The sequence below is a fragment of the Balaenoptera borealis genome (genome assembly GCF_965194805.1).
Source record: "Balaenoptera borealis genome assembly, chromosome: 4".
In the NCBI taxonomy this organism is placed as follows: domain Eukaryota; kingdom Metazoa; phylum Chordata; class Mammalia; order Artiodactyla; family Balaenopteridae; genus Balaenoptera; species Balaenoptera borealis.
In genome coordinates, this window is record NC_138861.1 from 42,353,703 (window position 1) to 42,374,658 (window position 20,956).

General features: G+C 45.8%; 1 protein-coding gene across 3 annotated transcripts in view; it reads right to left on the minus strand.

The window, feature by feature from the left end:
• LOC309627416 (uncharacterized protein) overlaps positions 1 to 20,329 on the minus strand; it is a 30,315-nt gene extending 9,986 nt beyond the window's left edge. Inside the window, exons 1-2 of one of the 3 annotated variants that reach the window (XM_082389300.1) lie at positions 2,864 to 20,329; positions 261 to 312 (exon numbers count right to left, since the gene is read on the minus strand). In XM_082389300.1, the coding sequence (XP_082245426.1) occupies positions 261 to 312; positions 2,864 to 3,081 (270 nt within the window). In that variant the 5' untranslated portion in view covers positions 3,082 to 20,329. Of the gene's footprint in view, positions 1 to 260 lie in introns of all 3 variants that reach the window. The other 2 variants (XR_014243735.1, XR_014243736.1) reach the window with 2 other exon arrangements.
• Between the last annotated feature and the right edge of the window lie 627 nt (positions 20,330 to 20,956).

The following is a 20,956-nucleotide window of genomic DNA, read 5'->3' on the forward strand; positions in this document are numbered from 1 at the left end:
ACCTAAACCTCAGCGTCCCCCAAACTGAGCCCATCACCTTCCCTTTCCTGGTGGTCCTTCTCTCAGCCCACGGCGCTGTCACCCACCCCACCTCAACTGAGCGCCAGGAGCTTGGGTCCTCCCTGACTCCCCTCTGCTTTACCCCCATGTCTCATCACCAAATCACATCAATTTTATTTTATAAGGTTTTAAAATCTCTGGAATTATCCACCCTCACATCTTCACTTTTCCATCCTAGTCCAGCCCCCGTCTCCCCTCACCTGGATGATCACAATGGCATCCTTCTCGCTATATTCATACCCATTCCTGACCCTGCAGCAAAATTAACAAAATATAAATCATATTATTATCAAAATAAATATAAATACAAATCATATTATTATCCCTCCTGCTGTAAAGCCCTCAAATGTCTCCCCATTGCCCTTTAAGTTCCCTTTAAGCACCTGTAAGTTCATGTTCCAGCCTCAAGGTCCTTAACCAAAGTTTCCCGGGCCTTCCTTTCTCAGTCTGTTCCTTGCCCCTTACTAACCCGCCCATCCCTCCCACCACTCCCGTGCCCTTTCAGCTTTTCACATGCTCCACACTTGCCTTGGAGGCTTTGAATATGTTGTTCCCTCACCCCAGAAGCCCTTCCTCACACTATTCCCTTTCATAGGTCTCCTCAAGCTTAGTGTTATTTACTTTTCTAATTTTGTACTCAGCTCCATGGGAGAAGGCACTATATCTGTTTTACTTCCCACTGTCCTTAGCACCCAACACAGTACCTGACACCTAGTAGATGCTCAAAAACTTTTATATATATATTATATGTATTTATTATATATATATATGCATATATATAATATTATATATATGCATAAAACTGAGGAGATTTTAGTAAAACTGCTTTAGAACTGTAAAGTCTGTATAAGACTGGTGATTTTTATTTCTGCTTTCTAGCTCAGAACAAGCAGGATAGAATATTCTATTATCATTTGGTCTTGAGTGGAACTTATTTATATCTCTGTGTTAAGGCTTCCAGGCATTTGCATCTTAAGCTTTTTATTTCTACCTGCAGAATGAAGGGATTTGTGCTTCTTTAAAGAAATTTCTGGCAATAGCCAGCAGGTGGGTTCATTAAGGAAGAAACAGAACATTCTCATGCTATTTTTATTTCTTTTTTATAGTTTGGAAACTGAAAAAGAAAGAGACAAGCAGCCGAGGCCGAAGAAAGAAAGTGGGGTGGAGGGCTCCGCTCAGGCTTTAGAATTCTCTTCCCACCCGCTTTACCAGGATGAACCCCAGGCCTGGGCTGCGGGAAGGCAGCCCAGGGAGTAGGCAGCGCCAGGGCTACCCTGACACCCTGACTTCAAAGCCTCTTTGAACAGCCACTTAGTTGGTACCTCAGTGTCTTCATTTGTAAATCAGAGATCAAATCCCTGATCTCAGGATTACTGTGAGGATTAAAGGAGATAATGTTTCAGAAAACACATTGTTAAGTTGCAAATGTAAATTACAGAGCATATGATGATACCGCTAAACCAAATATCTCAAATACAAAAGTAAGGTCTGACGTTTCTTTACCGTGAGCTGTCCCCACCTATGTAGCCCCATGTACATGATCACGAGTGTCAGCAGCTTCAAGAACAGCGATGAGTATTTGCATCTCTCCCTCTTCCAATGGTCGGTGAACTCAGAGATGGGCCCCAGTCATCTTACGCCCCTAGTAACCAGCAATGCCAGACACCCACTACATGCTGAATGAATGAATATATAGCGGGGAGCAAGGAGGAGGAAGGTCTGAAGGAAAAGGTGAGTGAGGAAGGCGTGGGCTGGATCCCTGGAGAGGTTTATATTTTCTTAGAAGTCAAGGAGAGCAACTAAAGGCACTGAATTAACTGGGGGGTGCCCTCCTAATTCCCTTGGCTCATACCCCAGCTCCTAGCTCTCCTGGCCTGGGGCCAGCTTCAGGGAGGGGATGGGGCGGGAACTCTTTGTCTAGGCTTAATTCAGCCGCGGTGGCCTCTCCCTGGGGGGCCCTGCTGAGCTGCCAGAGCAGTGGTATAAGAAGAATACCCAGATTTCCAGATCTGGGAGCCTTGCAAGAGATGCACACCCTGGTCTCACCCTCAAACAAAGCAGACAGAGCCAAATACAAAGAAACGTTTCTTCCCAGTCCCCAGAAACCAGCTAAACATCCGTCCGTCCATTAAATAGCTGCGAAGCCCCTGCTGTGTGTTTGGGTGCTGGAATGACATAAAATGAATCGCACCCTGGTCTCAAGCAGGGGGAACATAACTTCTTTTCCACGGGGAAAACCCAGTGTGGAGGGAGCAACAGCCCGGGTCCTGGAGGGGCAGGACCACAGCCCACGCACCCGGCAAGCCTGGCACCGCCAGCTCTCTCTCTCCACCGCGCTTGCGTCACCCTTGGCTTCCCTGGAACCCTCCACCTTGCTGGGAAATTTGCAAATCACCAAACAGGATGTTGGCCAAACTTTGGGAATTACTCAAAAGCTTTCTGCACCAAATTGTTTCTGGAGCTGACAAATAAGGAATGATTATTCCTTTAGGATCAAAAATATATTTTTTTAAAGAGAAATGGTTTTCTATTGTGAACAGAAAGTAGGTCTCCCCTCAGAATGGAGCCCATTGGTCGGTGCTCCTTGATGATCAAGGGAGACGGCAGATGCTGGTCTAGATGTTTCCAGGGTCAGGGAAGAAGGGTCTGAGGACCCGTCTTCTCCACTGGCTGCCTCTTTTGGGTGGTGCGGTTTGAGGTGGAGAGACAATGGCCATGAACTGGACGGCTGAGTGTCCTTCAGCTGATAGAAGACCACTTCAGGGCAGATGGAGCAGCCCTAGAAGAAGAAAATCGTACTTACTCGACAGGTCCTGTGCTCCGTGTTGAATCTCTCCTGCTCTTCTTCACACACAAAGCAAGAGGCCCTTTGTCACCTGAAGAGATGGCCCACAGCGCCAGTGTTGACTGAGCCTTCTCTGTCGGAGTCACTTTCTCAATCGGGTTAACAAGCAGGGGCTGCCGAGGGCCCCCGGCCAGCCGCAAGCAGGCCCGGCTGGCACCCGAGTGAGGTGTTGCCATAATTCTGGCCGAGTCCTTCAAGTTCCGCTTGTGGACGTGGTACAGCCAACTAGCTTTCAGCGAGCAGCCCCCTCTACCCGCAAAGCTGGCCGGTCAGGCAGCTTGACCGCGAGACCTTTCTTTCCCAGGCCCTGAGCAAGTGGCCAGAGCAAGCTGCCTTGGCTGATGCGTGCGGAGTCTCTGAACAAAGGGGCCTGTGTGAGCTGCCGCCACAGCATCTGTGGGTCCAGAGCCCGGGGAAGTGCTTGGCGTCGGGCTGGAGGGCTCGCAGCGTGGCCAGGGGCGTGAGTTGGAATACAGATTGCCCCCGAGTCTTGGGGGCCTTGCCCGTCAAGTGGCGGGGCCTGGCTCCACTGCCCGACATCCGGCTGTCAACAGCTTGCAGGCCTGTTTGCAGCACGGCCAACGTCCTGTTTGGTGATTTGACAAGAGTCCGGAGCTCTCTCGGCACGTCAGAACTCGGGGCTCCGTGCAGCCAGCGTGGCATGGCTGCATCTGCATGGCTGAGACGTTCCCTGCCGTGTATCAGCAGCTGCCCGAGCTTGGGAGATGCAGCCGGAAGGCCCGTGAGAGGCCTCTGCTTCCTGGCCTCCATCCTCAGACCCTCTCTGTACCCGGGGGCTCCAGTACTCACGGAAAGACACAGTGAGCTCTTCCAAGATACTGTCTTGGAAAAGGGCTGAAACACTTCGCCAGACTCTGATTAAGATAAGAAAAATGATAGATTTTAGAAAATAGGTTTCTCTATTTTCTCAACAATCACACACCCCCAATAATAATTAGTGACATCGTTGTGAGACCCACTGTAAAGAGCACTGAGTTAGCTGAGATGCATCTTATATATGTTTCCCCTTTAATTCAGCTCCAGTGCTTTTGTGTAGCAATTTGCAAGAGGAACATGGACTCAGTGCAAAGGTCGCTGTTCACTTGTATCCCACTCAGTAAAATCATAAGCAGGCAAAGTGCATCCCTTCCTCGATTCCATCTGTGTAGACTTCCGGCTCTTTTACGTCCTTATTCTGCTGACAGCTCCATCTTTTCCCCATTCATCAGGCTCCTCCTGCCCCGTTTTCCTTCACCCACCTTCCCGGGCCAGATCCCTCAGTGTCCCGCAGCTCTCACCAAGCAAAATCCTAACCTGGGTGCACAGAAACCCTCACAGCCTTTGCCCTTGTTCTAGCTCTAAGACTGAGCACCCCTGGGGAAATGGACATTTCTAGATAGGCTGGGCCACCCCAAGTTCATAGCCCCCAAGCTCCGCTGGGTCCTCAGTGCAGCCCATGTCACCTTTGACAGTGCAGCTGTCCTTGGAGAGCTCCCTCCTCTGTGCCCCAGGGGACCACTCCGAGCTCCTAACTCTCTCACCAAGGCTCCTGCTCAATCTTTAGTCTCTTATACTCAGCAGATAAACTTGATTCCAACTTCAAGGTCATCAGGCTCATTCTCCTTCAACTTCCCACCCCCCCTTCTACAAACACCTCCACATGCACACTTATCCTCATCTTCATTCTCAGAGGCGGGGCCCTCTTTCTGTGCCTTTATTCTCTCTCTTGATGACTACTGACAGACTTTGATAGTTACCCCCTCTGTTTCATTTTTATCAAATCTCTTCCATCTCCCTTGAAGCCTCTAAATGCACAGGCAGACAGACCTCATTTTATTGCACTTCATTTTGCAGATAATTGCGTCTTTACAAACTGAAGGTCTGTGGCAACCCTCCATCCAGCAAGTCTACGGGTGCCATTTTCCCAACAGCATTGGCTCACTTCCTCTCTCTGTGTCACGTGTTGGCAATTCTTGAAATATTTCAAACATGTTCATTCTCAGTACTCGAGTCTCGTGGCCCATGTCTTCCTCTAGTTACTTCTCAGCTTCTCTCTCCCCTTCTCCTCCAAATGACTTGCTGTCTACACATCCATTCATTCCTGGCTCTTTGTACTCTGCTTCTGTCCCCACCCCACTACCAAAACCGATGTCACTGAGGTGACCAATGACTTCCTCGATAGATAACAAATTGAATGGACTAGTTGCATTCCTTTCCTTACTAGAATTTTCTGAGGCATTTGAGGATACGGATTATCCTTCTCTGAAGCTTCCTGATCCCTTACATCCGTTCTCCACCCTCCCTCTGAAAGGGGCTCCTCTCCCACTGCCTGTCCCAGGCACGTGGCTGTTCTCCGGGATTCCGCTCTGACTCACCTGTCTTGCTCGCCACACACACTCCCTGGCGAAGCGCATCCTCTCTCGGGGGTTATGCAGATAACTCCCAAGTCCCTCTCTCTAACCCAGATCTTTACCCCTAGCTTCTCCCGTAGGCACCACTAATCCAGCATTTCCAGAACAGCAATCGGGGACATTTTTCCTGTTAAGCCACTTCTTGCCCACCTTGCTGAAGGCACCGTGGCCACCCTGCAGGGGTAGGGATGCTATTACTCCACTCCTTCCCCCTCTCCACACGCCTGTGCTCCCATCGCCACCAAGTCCTCCCAAGTGTCTCTCAGACTCACCCTTCTCTCCCCTCTATCCCTCCCACCACTTCTCTCCCGACCCAGTACAACAGCTTCTTGGATGTTTGCTAACAGCCCTTACCAGCACCCACCTAGCTGCTGGAGTGAGCCCTTTGAAAGGCAAAATTAGACTTGTCAAGTCCCTGCTTTAAACCTTCACATCGTTTCTCTCGTCTGGACTCTCTGCAGGTTGTACAAGGCCCTCTGTGGCCAGAGCTGCTGACCCTTCCCTGCACCTTGAGCTTTTGCTCTCCTGCGGCTCCAAGTCTCCAGGGCTGTCTCTTGCTTTCCCCTCCTGTCCCGTCTTCCTCCTTCACTGCCCACTCATCTCTTCACTTGGCTGACGCTTACTCATCCTTTAAGACCAGATACGTTGCCCTCTCTTCACTCATCCTCCACGACCACCTTGTATGTGTTCCCATGATACCCTGAGCCTCTCCCTAGTGCCATGGGTTGAATTCTGTCCCCCAAATTGACAGTTGAAGTCCTATCCTCCAGTACCTCGGAATGGGATCTTATTTAGATCATTACAGATGTAATTAGTTAAGGTAAAGTCATACTAATCCAACATAACTAATGTCTTATAAAAAGGGGAAATCTGGACACACACACACACACACACACACAGGGAGGATGCTATATGAACATGAAGGCAGGGACTGGGATGATCCTTCTGCAAGCCAAGGAAAGACACAGATGGCCAGCAAACCACCAGAAGCTAAGGGAAAGGCCTAGAGCAGATTCTCTCTCATAGCCTCAGAAGGAATCAACCCTTCCAACCCCTGGATCTCACACCAGAACTAGCCTCCAGAACTTTGAGACTACAAATTTCTGTTGTCTAAGGCACCCAGTTTGTGGTACTTTGTTATGCAGCCCTAGGAAACTAATACACCCACCATTGCGCTATTGTACTGTACTGTTACTCCCTGCCTGTGTCCCCCACTCCCCACTGTATCCTTGTATCCCCAGAGCCAAAACCAGTGCCTTACAACATAAAAAGGTTCAAGTATTTGATGAATGAACTAATGAAAGCTCAACCTTCTAAAAAAGTCAGACAAGCTACAGACTAAGAAGTTTCACTGATTTGCTGCATCATAGCTCCCTAAGGTTCTTTTTCTCCATGGCTTGCTGTGGAATCTGTCCATGTCTTCCTGTTCCTTTGGGTGGGTGTGCTGCTGGTTCTAGTTGGCCTTTGGAGGAACGTTCTGCCCTTTTCTGCCCATTGCATCCTGTGGCTACAGGCCCTGCTGTGCAGGCCCCTCTAGGCTCTAGCTCTTGCTAGGTTCTGGCCACCCTGCTCTGTCCTCTGGTCCCTTTGGGCACAGGGATGGCTAGGACATCCCACTGCTGCTAATCCCAGGACTTCATTCCTTGGTGTCCTCTTCATTCTGCCCACTCCTCTGGAAATAGTTTCTCCATTCGACTCTGGCGAGCCATCTGTTTCCTGCTGGGACCCTGAGGAATACAGTCAGTAGGCAGGTGGGTAGGGACTGAGATGATAAACATGGTACAAAAATAATTGCATGTTTTTTAAAAAAAATAATCTTTTAAATCCCACTGCTTAATTCCCTCCTAGTTCTGTTTTCAAAGCAACACATACCCAGCATTTTTAGGTAAAGCCTGCTATTTGACCTTATCTATGCATTTGACTAAATATAGAAAGTGTTTAGTTTAATTTGACATTTTATTGAATACCTGCAATTTGCAGGCACAGTGATGGGCATTGGGGATCCAAAGAGGAATAGATCCTGTTTCTGCTTGAGAAGACCCAGAGTTTAGTGGGAGAGACAGACACCAAGGAGGGCACAGTGCCTGGCCTTGGGCTCAGTCCCACATCTTCACTAACACTGAAATGTGGATTATCCCCTCCCAGTTTAGACATCCTAGAGCAACACTGGTCCCTCAACTTTAGTTGTTTTCCATAGAATCAGCTTCAGATTTTTTTTCATCAGTTAAATGCCTTCTGACAGCCAAATACACATAAGATCATTATTTAACATGTTTTAGGGTCAAACTTCCATCTCATATTTTCTCTTTTCCTAACATTATAGGTCCCTTGTGTCCCTTAATCCATCTGCTGGATTAAAACCTTTGGAGAGGCCAAGGGGACGGGGGAAAGGGAGACCTAGAGATCAGGATTTTTTCTTTTTGAAACGCTTGTAAGGATTCTCATGTTCAGTCTGTTTGGGAACCATTGTTCTGGATTAACTCTTATTTATAGCAACTGAAATTTGGACCAAATTTTTTCCAAATGTAGCTCTTCGCCCATCTGAGTGTGTTGCATTGGCATTAGGATAGACATGTAGATCAATGGGATATAATTGAGAGTTCAGAAATAAACCTTTATATTTATGGGCAATTGATCTTCTTCAAGGGCATCAAGACCATTTGATGCAGGGAAAAAATAGACCTTTCAGCAAATGGTTCTGGGAAAACTGGATATCCACATGCATAAGAATTAGGTTGGACCCTTACCTCATGTCATACACAAAAGTTAATTCAAAATGGATCAGTGACCTAAATGTAAGAGCTAAAATTATAAAACTCATAGAAGAAAAGAGGCATAAATTTTCATGACCTTAGATTAGGCAGTAGTTTCTTCGATATGACACAAATGATCAAGAAGTTTTTAAAAACAGATACATTCAATTTCATCAAAATTAAAAATTCTTGTGCATCAAAAGACTATCAAGAGAATGAACAGATAACTCACAGAATGGAAGAAGATATTTGCAAATCATATATCAGATAAGGAATTTATATCCAGACTATATCAAGAACTACTACAACTCAACAACAACAACAAATATATCCAAACAGTACCTAGTCAGAACTAGTGACATAATCTGCCTGATAGACCCCTGCCATCCCCCAAGGGAAGGTGACCTTGCCTGAAACAATTCATTCTTTGCTGGAATAATTTCCTTGCCCCACCTCCTTCTGCCTACAAAATCTTCCATTTGTACAGCTCTTAGGCACTTCTGTCTGCTAAGATGGAATACTGCCCAATTCATGAACCATTAAGTAAAGCCAATTAGATCTTTAAATTAAAAAAAAAAAAACCCAAATAGCCCAATTAAAAAAATAGGCAAAGCACTGGAATAGACTTTTCTCCAAAGAAGATCTACAAATGGTCAATAAACACATGAAAAGATGTTCGACATCCCTAATCATTAGGGAAATGGAAATCAAAACCGCAAAAAGCTATCACTTCACACCCACTAGGATAGCTATCATAAAAAAAGAAGGACAATAACAAGTGTTGTTGAGGATATGGAGAAATTGGAACCCTCAAACGTTGCTGGTGGAAATGTAAAGTGATTCAGCCACTGAGGAAAACAAATTTGGCAGTTCCTCATGATCTAGAAATTCCACTTTCTTAGGTATATACCTATAAGAATTGGAGACATACTTCCATACAAAAACCTGTACACAAATGTTCATATCAGCATTATTCATAATAGCCAAAAAGTAGAAACAATCCAAATGACCATCAACAGACGAGTGGATAAATGAAATGTGGCATAAGTTCACACAATGAAATATTATTCAGCCATAAAAAGGAACGAAGTACTGACACATGCTTTAATATGGATGAACCTTGAAAACATTATGCTAAGTGAAAGAAGCCAGTCACAAAAGACTACATATTGTACAATTCTATTAATAGGAAATATTCGGAATAGGCAAAGTCATAGAGACCAGAAAGTAGTTTAGTGATTGACAAGGGCTGGGCACATGGAGAGTGACTGCTAATGAATATAGATTTCTTTTGGGGGAGATAAAAATATCCTGGAATTAGATAGTGGTGATGATTGTACAATCTTGTGAAAGTACTAAAAAAAAATTAAACAAAACAAAACAAACAAAAAAACCCACACTGAATTTTACAGCTTAAAAGGGTGAATTTTACAATATGTGAATTATTTCTGTTTTTAAAAATTAATTTCTAAAAACTACCTGGGTATTTGGGGCCTGGGAACCTGCATTTGAAACAAGTCCTCAAAATGATTCTTAAGTCCACTGAGATTTGGAAACCACAGCATCTCATTTGTAATCACTTTATCCCCTGAAAATTTGAAGAATTTAAAATCAGCTATAAAAAAAAAAAAAAAGACAACCAAGGCATCGAAGGTGATTGTTCACTGAACAAATATTTAGCTGCAGCCTGCTATGTAGCATGTAGCATGCCAGGCCCAATGTCACAAACCCTGCCTTATAGGAGTTTAGAGTTTGGGCATGGAAACAAATAGTTACGGTACAAAGACAATCGTGACATCTGCTTTAACGGAGGTTTTACGGAGTACAGCAAGGTCAATAGGAGACCCAGGGTTGGCCTGGGGGAGCCAAACCATGAGGTAGTATTTGAGTTGGGGCTCAAGATCTGTGCACCTAGAAAGGTGGAAGAGAGTATGAAAGAGGGATGGGGGGGCCTTCCAGGTGGAGGAACAGCATGTGCAAAGGCACAGAGGTTTGGGAGAGCTTGGCATATTAAAGCATCCGTAACAGGTTGGAACCAAATGGCCAAGGGAGAGGAGACAGGGGAGGAAGCAGAGAGTTAGCTTATTATGCAGTGAGGGCCACTGGGGAATTTGGAAAACTAGGATACCAGCCTTGGGTTGGGAAGATCCATTCCGACGGCAGGATGGGAGACTGGGGCAGAGGGAACAGAGGAGCTGAGAGGCTGGTAGGAAGAAGGCTTTGAAACGCTGAAGGTCCAAACTAGGGCAGTAGAAGGGCGAAGAGGAGAGAGGTTGAGTCTATACTTATTCAGGAAGAGGTACATATAGTCCCCGGGATTGACGGAATGCACTGGAGGACTTTTAGCAGCCTCCCTGGCCTCTACCCACTAGATGTTAATAGCACCTCCCCAGTTGTGAAAAACACAAATATCTCCAGAAATTGCCTGGGACCTTTCAGGTAAGGTGCTTCTGAGTGCCTCGATGAGAGGCAGCTGCGACTCCATCGAGCTCAGTGATCTGGTCATAGGATCATTTCTGTGCTTGTTTGCTAATCAACACCTGTGGGGAGACAGAACCTGGTCTGAGGTGTGCTGTGATTGTGAGGTTGTTGCAGAGCAGACCTGTAGCCCCACCTCCTTCTAACAACTGGGAGGTCCTGTCGGCTACCAAACAGATGGTGATTGTGAACAGCCAGCCTGACCTAGGTCGGTTGGCACCAGAGCTGTTTTGTTGGTTTTTGGCTGGACAAAGGCTGCATTCCCTGCTGTAAATTAATTAAACAAGGAGGCCATTAGATTGAGGTAGCTTTCATGCCTTGGTGGCAAACTGACACCTAAGCCTGAAGTGCCTCAAGGTTGAGAAATCAAAACTTAAGGACAACCCATCACAAACAGCCAACCAGGCTCTCCCAAATAAGGCAACTACTTATGCTACAGCCGGTTAAGTCACTTCCTTGCTTTACTTCCTCTTCTTCTTTATAAAAGTCTTCCCCAACCCACCCAGCTTCTGTCAATGGAGGTTTGGTGCTACTTGAATGGAATCAATTTTTGCTCCAATAAACTCTTGAAAATTTTAATGTGCCTCAGTTTATCTTTTGACACTTGAAATAGAGAATCTCTGAGAGAGCGCTCATGCCAAGAACAAGAGGGAAGACACAGCAGAGACAGCTCCAAGATCAGGAATTTTAGAATGCCCAGAATGTATTTCTTCTGGAAATCTCACCCCAGACTCATGGGTGTGTGATGACGATCACAGCAGGGCCCAAGTGTAGCTCTGCCCAGCTTTGAGGCCAAGCAGACCTCCTCAACAGAGAGCTCACCTTGACAGCCATGGCACCAGGTAACAGTCATAGGATGTCTGAGTGGGAGAGGAGCCCTGAATCTCACCTATTATCATTCATAACAGTCCTGTGCCCATATCAGTTCTAGGTCTGGAACCCATCCACACCTCTCTGCTCTGCCAGCACCACCCTGGTCCAAGCCACTATCATCTCCCACCTGGAGGGTGCCGTGGCTTCCTAACGAGAGTTCTAGTTTCTTTCTTTTTCCTCTAGGCCCTATTCTCTACAGTCTCCAGAATGATGATTTTTTAATAAGTGAATCTATCTTGTCATCTCCTGATGAAATCCCTTCAATGGCCTCCCAGTGCATTTAGAATAACCTGAGGGCCTTGGACTCTGATGGTCCCTCCTCCAGCAGTGACTTCCTCCAGGTCTTTCCATGGCTGCTTCCTTCTCCACTGGGTTCAGCTCAGATGAGACCCTCGCAGAGAGGCCTCCTTTGCCTCGCCTGCCGTCCACCCCCTCCCTGTCAGCACATGACCCCCTTACTGCTGTGCTCCCTGCTCTCACTGTAGGGAATTATCTTGTTTGTTGGTTGGTTGATTCTGTACTCCTCCCTCTAAAATGCAAGATCCATCAGAGCAAGGGATTGCCCAGACCTAGCACATGGTCTGGTGTGTCCCAGGTGCTCAATGGATATTTCATGAAGAGATGAATGACCTTTAGGGGTGGTGCCAAAGTAAATCCATTTAACGTGTTGTGTGCACAATGATGGCCAAGACCAGATCTCTCAACATCTTCGTCTTCACTATAAATTCAGAGCTGTCTTTACCGACTACCATGACGGCCTACTTGCAGGTCTCTAATCATTTTGGATCCGCCCCCCATCGCCCCCTAATATCCCCCGACCCCACCCTGCAAGAGAGTGGAGATGTCCTTGTTGAAATACAGACTGTTGCTCCTGTTCCTGTGGCCCTCCTCTTCTTCCCCTCCCTCCCTCCCTCCCTCCCTCCCTCTCTCCTGTTCTTTCTCTCTCTGGCTCATTCTTGAAAAATTACCTGTTAATTGAATATCTTAACATCGAATCCTTCTTCCTGTTAACTTACAGAAGCCCCATGATTCAGTTCTAAAGGCTCCCATTGGCTGCACTTTAGCTTTTGGCCTCTTTTGTAAAATGATTAATGATCTGTAAACAAACACTTAACAGAGAATGGTTAAAGTACCCACTATTTAGAGGCCCCCTGTGGTGAATCCTTTTTGTAAATGAAAGAACCGTCTGGTTTATCTTCTGTGGAAATATGGATTTTCCTATTTTGGATGCTGTGTTGGTTACACCTACATCGTTGATGTGAATCCAACAGTCCTGCTGCCACCTCTGTCTCCTTTCACCTGATCACTCCATCCAGTCACTCAACACACCTTTACTGAGCACCTACTATGTGCCACAGAGATGAACAAGGCAGCTCCTGTCTTCAGTGATGCCCCATCTGGCATGGGAAATGGACAAGAGAAGGATCAAATAGAGTCTGATAGGAGAAGAGCCCCTCACTAAGCCCCAGGTGATCAGGGAGTACTTTCATGATAAGCCTTGTGCTGTTTGGGAGAAGATGAGTGGCAGGTGGCCAAGCAGATGGAAGGCGAGGTGCCCAGAAGGGCAAAGGACCTCAATGTTCAAAGGCAAGGAGGTGTGAGAGCGAATTTTCAGAATGACTACAGCGGAGTGTGGATGTGGAACGCTAAAGGGCTAAAGCTGGAGGAATAAGCAGAACCATGAAACCACACAGGGGACTTGGGATTTTATTCTTAAGGTGATGGGGGACCATTGACAGGCATTACAGGGGACACGTGAGAGGCCATGGACAAACCGCACTGTTAAAAGATGACTTGAGTAGCTATTGTCGGGAGTGGACCAAAAGAGGGGTAGGAGCGGTGTCAGGGAGACCTGTCAAAAGACATTGTCTTAGTCCATTCAGGCAGCTGTAACAGAATGCCATAAACGCGTTGGTTTATAAATAACAAACATTTATTCCTCACAGTTCTAGAAGCTGGGATGTCCAAGGATCAAGGTGCCAGCAGATCTGGTGTCTGATAAAAACCCATTTCCTCACTGATGACCGTAACCTCACATGCAGGAAGGGACAAGCTAGCTTTCCAGAGTCTCTTTTATAAGGGCACTAATCCCATTCATGAGGGTGCCACCCTCATGACCTAGTCACCTCCTAAGGGCCTGCCTCCAAACACCATCACACTGCAGGGTTAGGATTTCAGCATATGCATTTGGGGAGGACACAAACATTCAGATCATAGCAGACATCAAAGTTATGCAAGTGAAAAGTAAGAAGCCTTTGAGACAGAGATTTTTATCCTTGGACATGGTGGTGCCTGGGGAGGGGTGTCCTCACTGGGCTTTGGAGAATCTAGAAACTCTTTTGTGAAAAATATGGTGTTTGTGTGCACATTTTCCTGAGAAGAGGACCCATAGCTTTCATCAAATTTGCAAAAGGATACATGACATTGAACCAAGGCCATGCAGTGAGGATGGAGAAATCAAACTCCATGGAAGAGAGAATTAGATTCACTGGGAGGCATGACAGATGGGATTCTCTTCTGAGGCCAAAGGCCAGGCTTCTGGCTTGGGCCATGATTGGGAAACTTGTGTATCTTTTACCTAGAATCCTGGTGAAAGCACAGTTTTGGGACACAGGGTAGGAGAGGGGGAGGAGATATATTACTTATTCATTCATCAATTATTTATTGAGATCTTACTCTGTCTCAAGTACCTTTCTAGGTGCTGAGCATTCAGCTAAATAAAGAAACTTGTATTCTAGTGAGGGTAAACAGACAAACACATTCACATAAAGTGGTGCTAATCGGTGGGATACAGAGTGAAGGGGTTGCTACTTTGGCAGGCTGGTCAGAGATGCCTCCATGAGCAGTTGATATTTCAGCAGAAACCTGAGTGAGGTAATGGAAAGAGGTTTGTGGCTATCGGATCTGGGGCAATAGCATTTCGGGCAGAGGGAATAACCAGGACAAACGCCGTGTGGTAAATACATCCTTGGCGTATTGGAAGAACAGCAAGGAAACCAGCTTGGGTTGAGCAGAGAGAATCATGAGAAAAGACCAGGTGGTAAGATGGAGCAGGGAGCTAGAAGTTGGATCATTTAGACCTCAGCCCTGGAGGACTATAGTAATAATTATGGATTTTTTTTTCTAGGTGAAATGGGAAACCATTGGCAAGCGAATGGTAGAGAGAAGGACCCAACTTCAGCTTGGGACATGTTGAGTTTGGAAGGGTGTGTGAGACAACCAGGTGGAGGGATGCAGCTGGCGTTGGACATGAACCCACAAGGGCTGAGGTTAGGATGTATTTGTGAGAATGACCATCACATAGATGGTAGTGGAGATCATGGGTGTGGATGGGTTTGCCCTGGAAGGTTGCAGAGTGTGATGAGAAGGGGAGGAACCTGAGGACACCAGCAGTTAAGGAGTTGAGAGGAGGAATTTATAAAGAAGCTTGAAAAGGAGGAACAAGAGAGGAAAGAGGAAAAAGAAGAACTAGGGAAGAGGGAGTCATCAAAGTAACGGGGGAAAGATTTTGAAGGTCAAAAGTCTCAGATGTTGCAGAGACTAATACAAGGTTCAAAGAGTATGCTTTGCATTTCTCAGACTGTTAAGATAGTGCAGAGGGATTCAAAGTGGAAAGATTACAGTGGGCTAAGGAATAAATGAGCAGCGAAGTAAGTCAGTGTAGGCATTATCCCAAATTTATAAGCCTGGTCCAGATACTTTAATGTCTACGCTTTCTGGGCCATGCCCAGAGGCTCACTGGCCAGGCTGCAGGCTTAGTTAAAATCAGGAGGACAGAAGTGAAATATCTCATGACAGGTGGTGGACTGGTGGACAGATCAGGTTGTGGTCATGGGCTTTGTGTAGACTGGGGAGGAAGCAAAACCAGGAAGATTCTGATAAAGGGGAGCCAATGGGAGAGTAAAGGTCCAAAGTTCCTGATAAGCTTGAAGTGTAGGTAGAGTGGCTATAACAGGATAGGGGGTGGGAAGAGCGAGAGGCTGAGGTCCAAGGAGATATTGGAGTTACAGATTTGAAAGGTGAAATAGAGAAAAGCCAAGGGTGTAGTTTTAGGAGAATCTGGGTAAAGTGGAGCAGAGGTGAAGTTCACTGGCTTCAAAAAGAGAAAAAAGTAATTCTATTAATGTAAGCTAGTGATTGGGGAAGCTAGCAGATTACAGTCATGACAAGGTACAGAAGATGGTTTGCCTAAACAATTTAGTGGGTCCCCAGCAGCATTTATTTATTTATTTATTTCAAATGGAATAAAACAGGAATTATCAGAAAGCATCACTCTTTTATTTTTTTTTCTTTTTCTTTTTTTGGCTGTACTGCTTGGCTTGTGGGATGTTTATTTCCCTGACCAGGGATCAAAACCAGGCCCTCGGCAGTGAAAGTGCCGAGTCCTAACCACTGGACCACCAGGGAATTCCCAGAAAGCATCATTCTTAATAAAAAAAAAGAAATGTTTCGAGAAAATTATTTAAAGTGTGTGTATGTGTGTGCGTGCGTGTGCACTTGCTGTACTGGGTGAAAATGTAAAATGTATTCCTTATTGTGTGCTGTGATTTAAAAAGATGAGGCTGAGATGATATGCACTCCAAAGCAAGGTTTTCGCAGGAAGGTGGAAGGGTATGGAAGATGAGAGGGGAAACTTCAGCCTGAGCTTCTTTTGGCCTGAGCCACGTGGACCCCAGAAAGGTCCAGTGGCAGACCCACAAGAGTAGGAGGTACCTGGCTTAGACCTGCCAATAAATGAAACCATTCCACTGGGGTCCAGAAGTGCTAAGTAAGACTTGAGCTCGCCTAGAACAAGGTATGATCATTACACATTGTATGATCTGGAGATGTAGGTTCGAGTCACAATAACCAGGAATTATAATACAGAAATAATCAATCAAACACCCTCGTTTTGAGAAAGAAGCATGGCCTGGCTTAAATTTAGCTGATGCAGCTTTGTGGATGCTGCCTTGGTTTCTCAGAAGCTTCATCCTCAGAGTCTTGTGTAAGCAGAGAAGGTGAATGTTGATTTTTCCCTCTCAGTATAAGTTTCATTTGGCTTTTCCCTTTCAGAGTCCATATTATCTTTTTTTCCCTCTTCTTATACTGTCTATTTTGTTACTGTGCTGTGTGAATTTTGCCTGTGGTACTATGAACCTGGGGTCTAAACACTTGGATTTAGCTGCAAAAATGAAGACATGGAAGAAACAGGTCTTAGGCTTCTCAAACAAGTCTTAGTGTCCCTGGAGTTTGCGCCATGCCCTGTGTGGCAGAGATTGAATGCTGCTCTGAGAACTCATCCCCATTTCCTCCTGAGCAAACAGAGACTATTTTCTCAGTCTCCTTTGCAATTAGGTATGGCCACACGACTAAATTTTAGCCAATGGAGCATGGAGGCAGAGGTAGGTGCGGCTTTCAGGCCCCAGCCCTAGAAACAGGCCACATTCAATCCTGTCCCACTTCCCCCATCTGCAGGCTGGACGTCAATGCCAGGGCAGAACTGGGAGCTTCCTGTTGAAGACCGCAGAGACTCAGCCAGCCTGGACTCTGGACTGCATTGAGCAGAGACTCCTTCCACATCCCTCCCTTCCCCAGTTTGTAGGACTTTATTCCAAGTAGAAAGAAACATTGTCTTTTGAAGTTTATCTGTTATAGTGGCCTGCATTACCTTAACTGCTACACCTGTGCCTACTTAGGTGCTCAACCCTGGGTGCCAGCTGGATCTCCATATTCATTTATAGTTTGCCTTTGGAGCCGAAACAAATTGGTGATTTCATTTTATCTCTCCACAGAGGCTTAGCTTAGTGTTTTGAAAAGAAACTTTCTTAGTTGCTTTCATTTTGTGTTTTTATTTCCTCACCACCATTAAAAAAGCAAGCAGTGGAGGACTCCCTGCTTTCCCAACCCCACTGAAGTCCAGAGCAGTGGTATCTACCCAGCAGGTACTCCGTAATGTTGCTCAGCTGATTTTTCTTTAAGAAGTTATTTTTCCTCACTTTTGGAAGTCCTCAACTTAATTTACAATGAAGACAAGCCAAGTGTTATTGGAAATTCCCAGTGATTGTAAATAACAATGACAGTTACCACATGTTAGGCAGTGCAAGATGCCAGGTATGGTGCTACACATTTTACACACATTAGCACTAATCTAATAACCATGCAAGGTAGCTATTAGTACATCACTTTTGTGATTTTGAAACAGAACCTGAGAAAAGCTACAGGACTCACCGAGGTCACACAGCTAGCGATTGGTTGGAGCCAAGATTCTGGATCACATCTGACCAGCTCCAAAGCCCAATCCTGATGCATCCCCTTCCCAAATGTGGGCTTTTAGTTTGCTTGCCTTACGTCTGCTCATTCCTTTCTCCCACATTTCTCTGATACCGAGTTTCCTGGCTCTGCTCATTGACTGGTCAACACAGGGTACCCTGAATTCAGCCAGGGGCACTTAATTTTAACAGAGGAAACAGAACTCAGGCCATTCAGTGCAGGGAGCTTCAGGCCTGCCTTGATGGGTATTAGGATATATAAATATTTGCATAATTCCTCCGGGAAACATGAGTATGAGCTGCTCACTCTTACAGAGCAACAGCAAAAGGCATCACCTATCGGGCTCCTTTGAATCATCTGGTTCAAAGCTAAAAACATGCTGGTGACGTTTAAATTCTTGAGGTCACATATCACATTTTGGAAAAGAACCTGGCACCTCCATCCTCACGTCAAAACCTTGCACAGGCCTGAAACTTGACATGTGTTTGTTAAATGAGTTTACATTTGAACATGTTTCTCTTAAAAACAGGAGCCTCTGCTAAGTTGAGGCAAGGCGACCAGGACGCTGATGCATGAGGAACGCATGGCTGTGCAGAAGCAGAAAGGAGGCACTGCTTGGTTGCGGGTATGAGGGGGTCACTTTAAGGCTTACTGGATTGTTACAAATTGTCCTGGTCATGCTTCAGGACTACAGATATCTGGCACTGAAGTCTAGTACCTCTCTGACCTCAGGAACTTTCTGAACTCTCTGGGAAGAGAAACCTGGCCATGGACGTGAGCTGATGCTATGAGTCCTTTCCAATTCTAAGAGTTAAGAGGACTGGCTCTGAAGACATGCTGTCCAGGTCAAAATTCTGACCTGGTCACCAGGCAGCTACGTGACCTGGGGCATCGGGCTCGCCATCCTGAGCCTCATTCTCCCCACCATTGAAATACGGTAGATGTTATGACCTCACCACCGGATTATCTCCGGGGCTAAATCGCCCCCGTAAAGCATTTAGCGTAGTGCTCGGCACACAGACAGCACGCAATGAACGCGGGCTATGGAACTGGGCTTTCATCCTGTCCTGTCACTGAAATCTTAATGCACCTAGTAAAAGAAGGAGTCAGCACTGGGGGCTGGGATTAACACAGACACGGAAGAGCCTTGCCCTTGGGGAGCTGAGAGTTTATATTCAGGATTTCACTATTAAGACCCAAGATCTCGAGCAGGAGACTTTACCTCTCTGTGCCTGAGCTTCTGCGTGTGGAAGGACAGAGTGGATGGGAGGGAACCTTCCAATGCCATGTGTCCCTGAGCCTGCACGTTGGCTGGAACTCAATTACAGACAGAAGGAAAGAATGATTAGTCACTCCCCTGGCAAACATGGGAAAGTGATCATCTCCTTTTATTAATAGACCAGGCTACGCAAGCCATAAAAATAGGGTGGCTTCAAAATTGAAGTTCTTTGAATTTGGGTTTTTGTTGCATCCGATGGAATGTGAAAAGAAAATTGTGTTATGCGTGGACTTTATATAATGATCTCCTATCTCATGCGGCGAATCAATTACTTATTAGTTTTCATTGCCAAGGAAAGGAAAATATATTACTATTCATTTTAGCCTTTTCCTTATTGATTTTGAGAGTACAGTACTAGTTCTTAAAGAAAAAAGATTGTATTCATTCTTTCATTACAAAAGACCTAGAGCACATTACATAACATTAAAATGGGAAAAAAGCAGAAATAAAATAAGCTTATCATACCCCTCAGCCACTGTTAGTGGTGAAGCATTCAGCTTCCATTTTTCTTCTGCATATTTTACATCAAGGATTGCATTCTTCGCTCAGTGAAGGAGCAATTACCATGTTACTACATAGAGTTGATAATAATTTTTAATTGTAAAATAATACCCCAGGAGGCGTACCCTGGTTTATTTTACCATTCCCCTATTCTTGTCAGAAGGTAGCAGAGAGGGAACAAGGGATTTGGTGCCACATTTCTTAGCAGTTTGACCTTGATCAAGCCACTTAATCTCTTCAGCCTTCAGTGGCCTCAGCTACGAAAATCTGGGCTGTCCTAGTGCCACTCTCGCCGGGCCACTGTGAAGACTAAATGAGATCTTGTTTGCAGAAGGCTCACCGCTCTCTGGAATATAGTAGGGTTCACTGATGTCAGTGGTGACTGCAACTTTGTGACCTACATTCCAATCTGATGAATGATCTGATTCTCACAAACATCCCACCAGAAAATGCACATAAAATATCAGGCCACATCACTCCCTCTCTCCGGGCCTGGTTCCTCATTTGCAAAGTGAGGTGGTCAGACTATAAAGTGTGACCTCGAAGGCCCCTTCCACCATGGTCCTCGGTCATTACTAAAAGCAGCTGTAACCATTGCAGGGAAATGACCTATGGAAACAGTCGGCCTTGCTGACAAAGAGAGAGCCTGCTGAAGGCCTGAGGGCTTGTGTACATCATTTTCTCTTTTCTCCCAGATAAACATTTGACATTTGGTTCCATGGCCTTCCTTTGAAAGGCCTCTCCTGGTTCAGTTTGTGTGCCCTTCACATCTCCATTTTTCAAATGGGTTCAGCAGCCAGTGTGCTCACCCAAGGTTTTCTTCATCCATTTCGCATTTCTAATGTCACTTTGCTGCGGTGATCATTTTCCTATGTGGTCATTTAAGGAAGATAAATCGCACTGCAGATCTCAGGAGAGCAGGCATTCTTCCTCTCAGTCAGTCCCCATGGGGCAAAGATTTTTTATTTTTTCCCACTCTTAACACCACCTGCTTTTGCTCTCCCTAAACCCTCCCAAGAAGAGTTTTTAATTAAAAAAAAAAAAAGAAAATTTTGATCCCAGAGTAGTTGGATAGGCCCCCTCCCTGGTACGTGCACTGTTACCCCTAACACTCAGATTTCTCAGATTCCCAAAACCAAGGGCAAAAAAAAAAAAAAAAAAAAAAAATGGAATCTTGTGTTAGGATCAGAGGTGCCACTGTAAGGAAGTAGATGTTGTCATTAGCATAGAACTGCCACCTGCCCCCTCTGACATCTTGTTCTCGGGGAATTTCAGTGGAGCCAGACACCCCACCACTCACCCATAGTGCCTGGTTGGGGAGGGCGGAACGTCCACACTATGGCATTTGGAAGGAAGCACAGGATGGAAAGAGGCCTGGCACACATGGGCACCCACTGGGAGGTGGAACAGCATGAGGTCAAGTATGTAGGCTCTGAATCCTTGCACTGTCCTTACTGTGTGACCTTAGGTAGGTTATTTAACCTCTCTGTGCCTCATTTCCAAAATG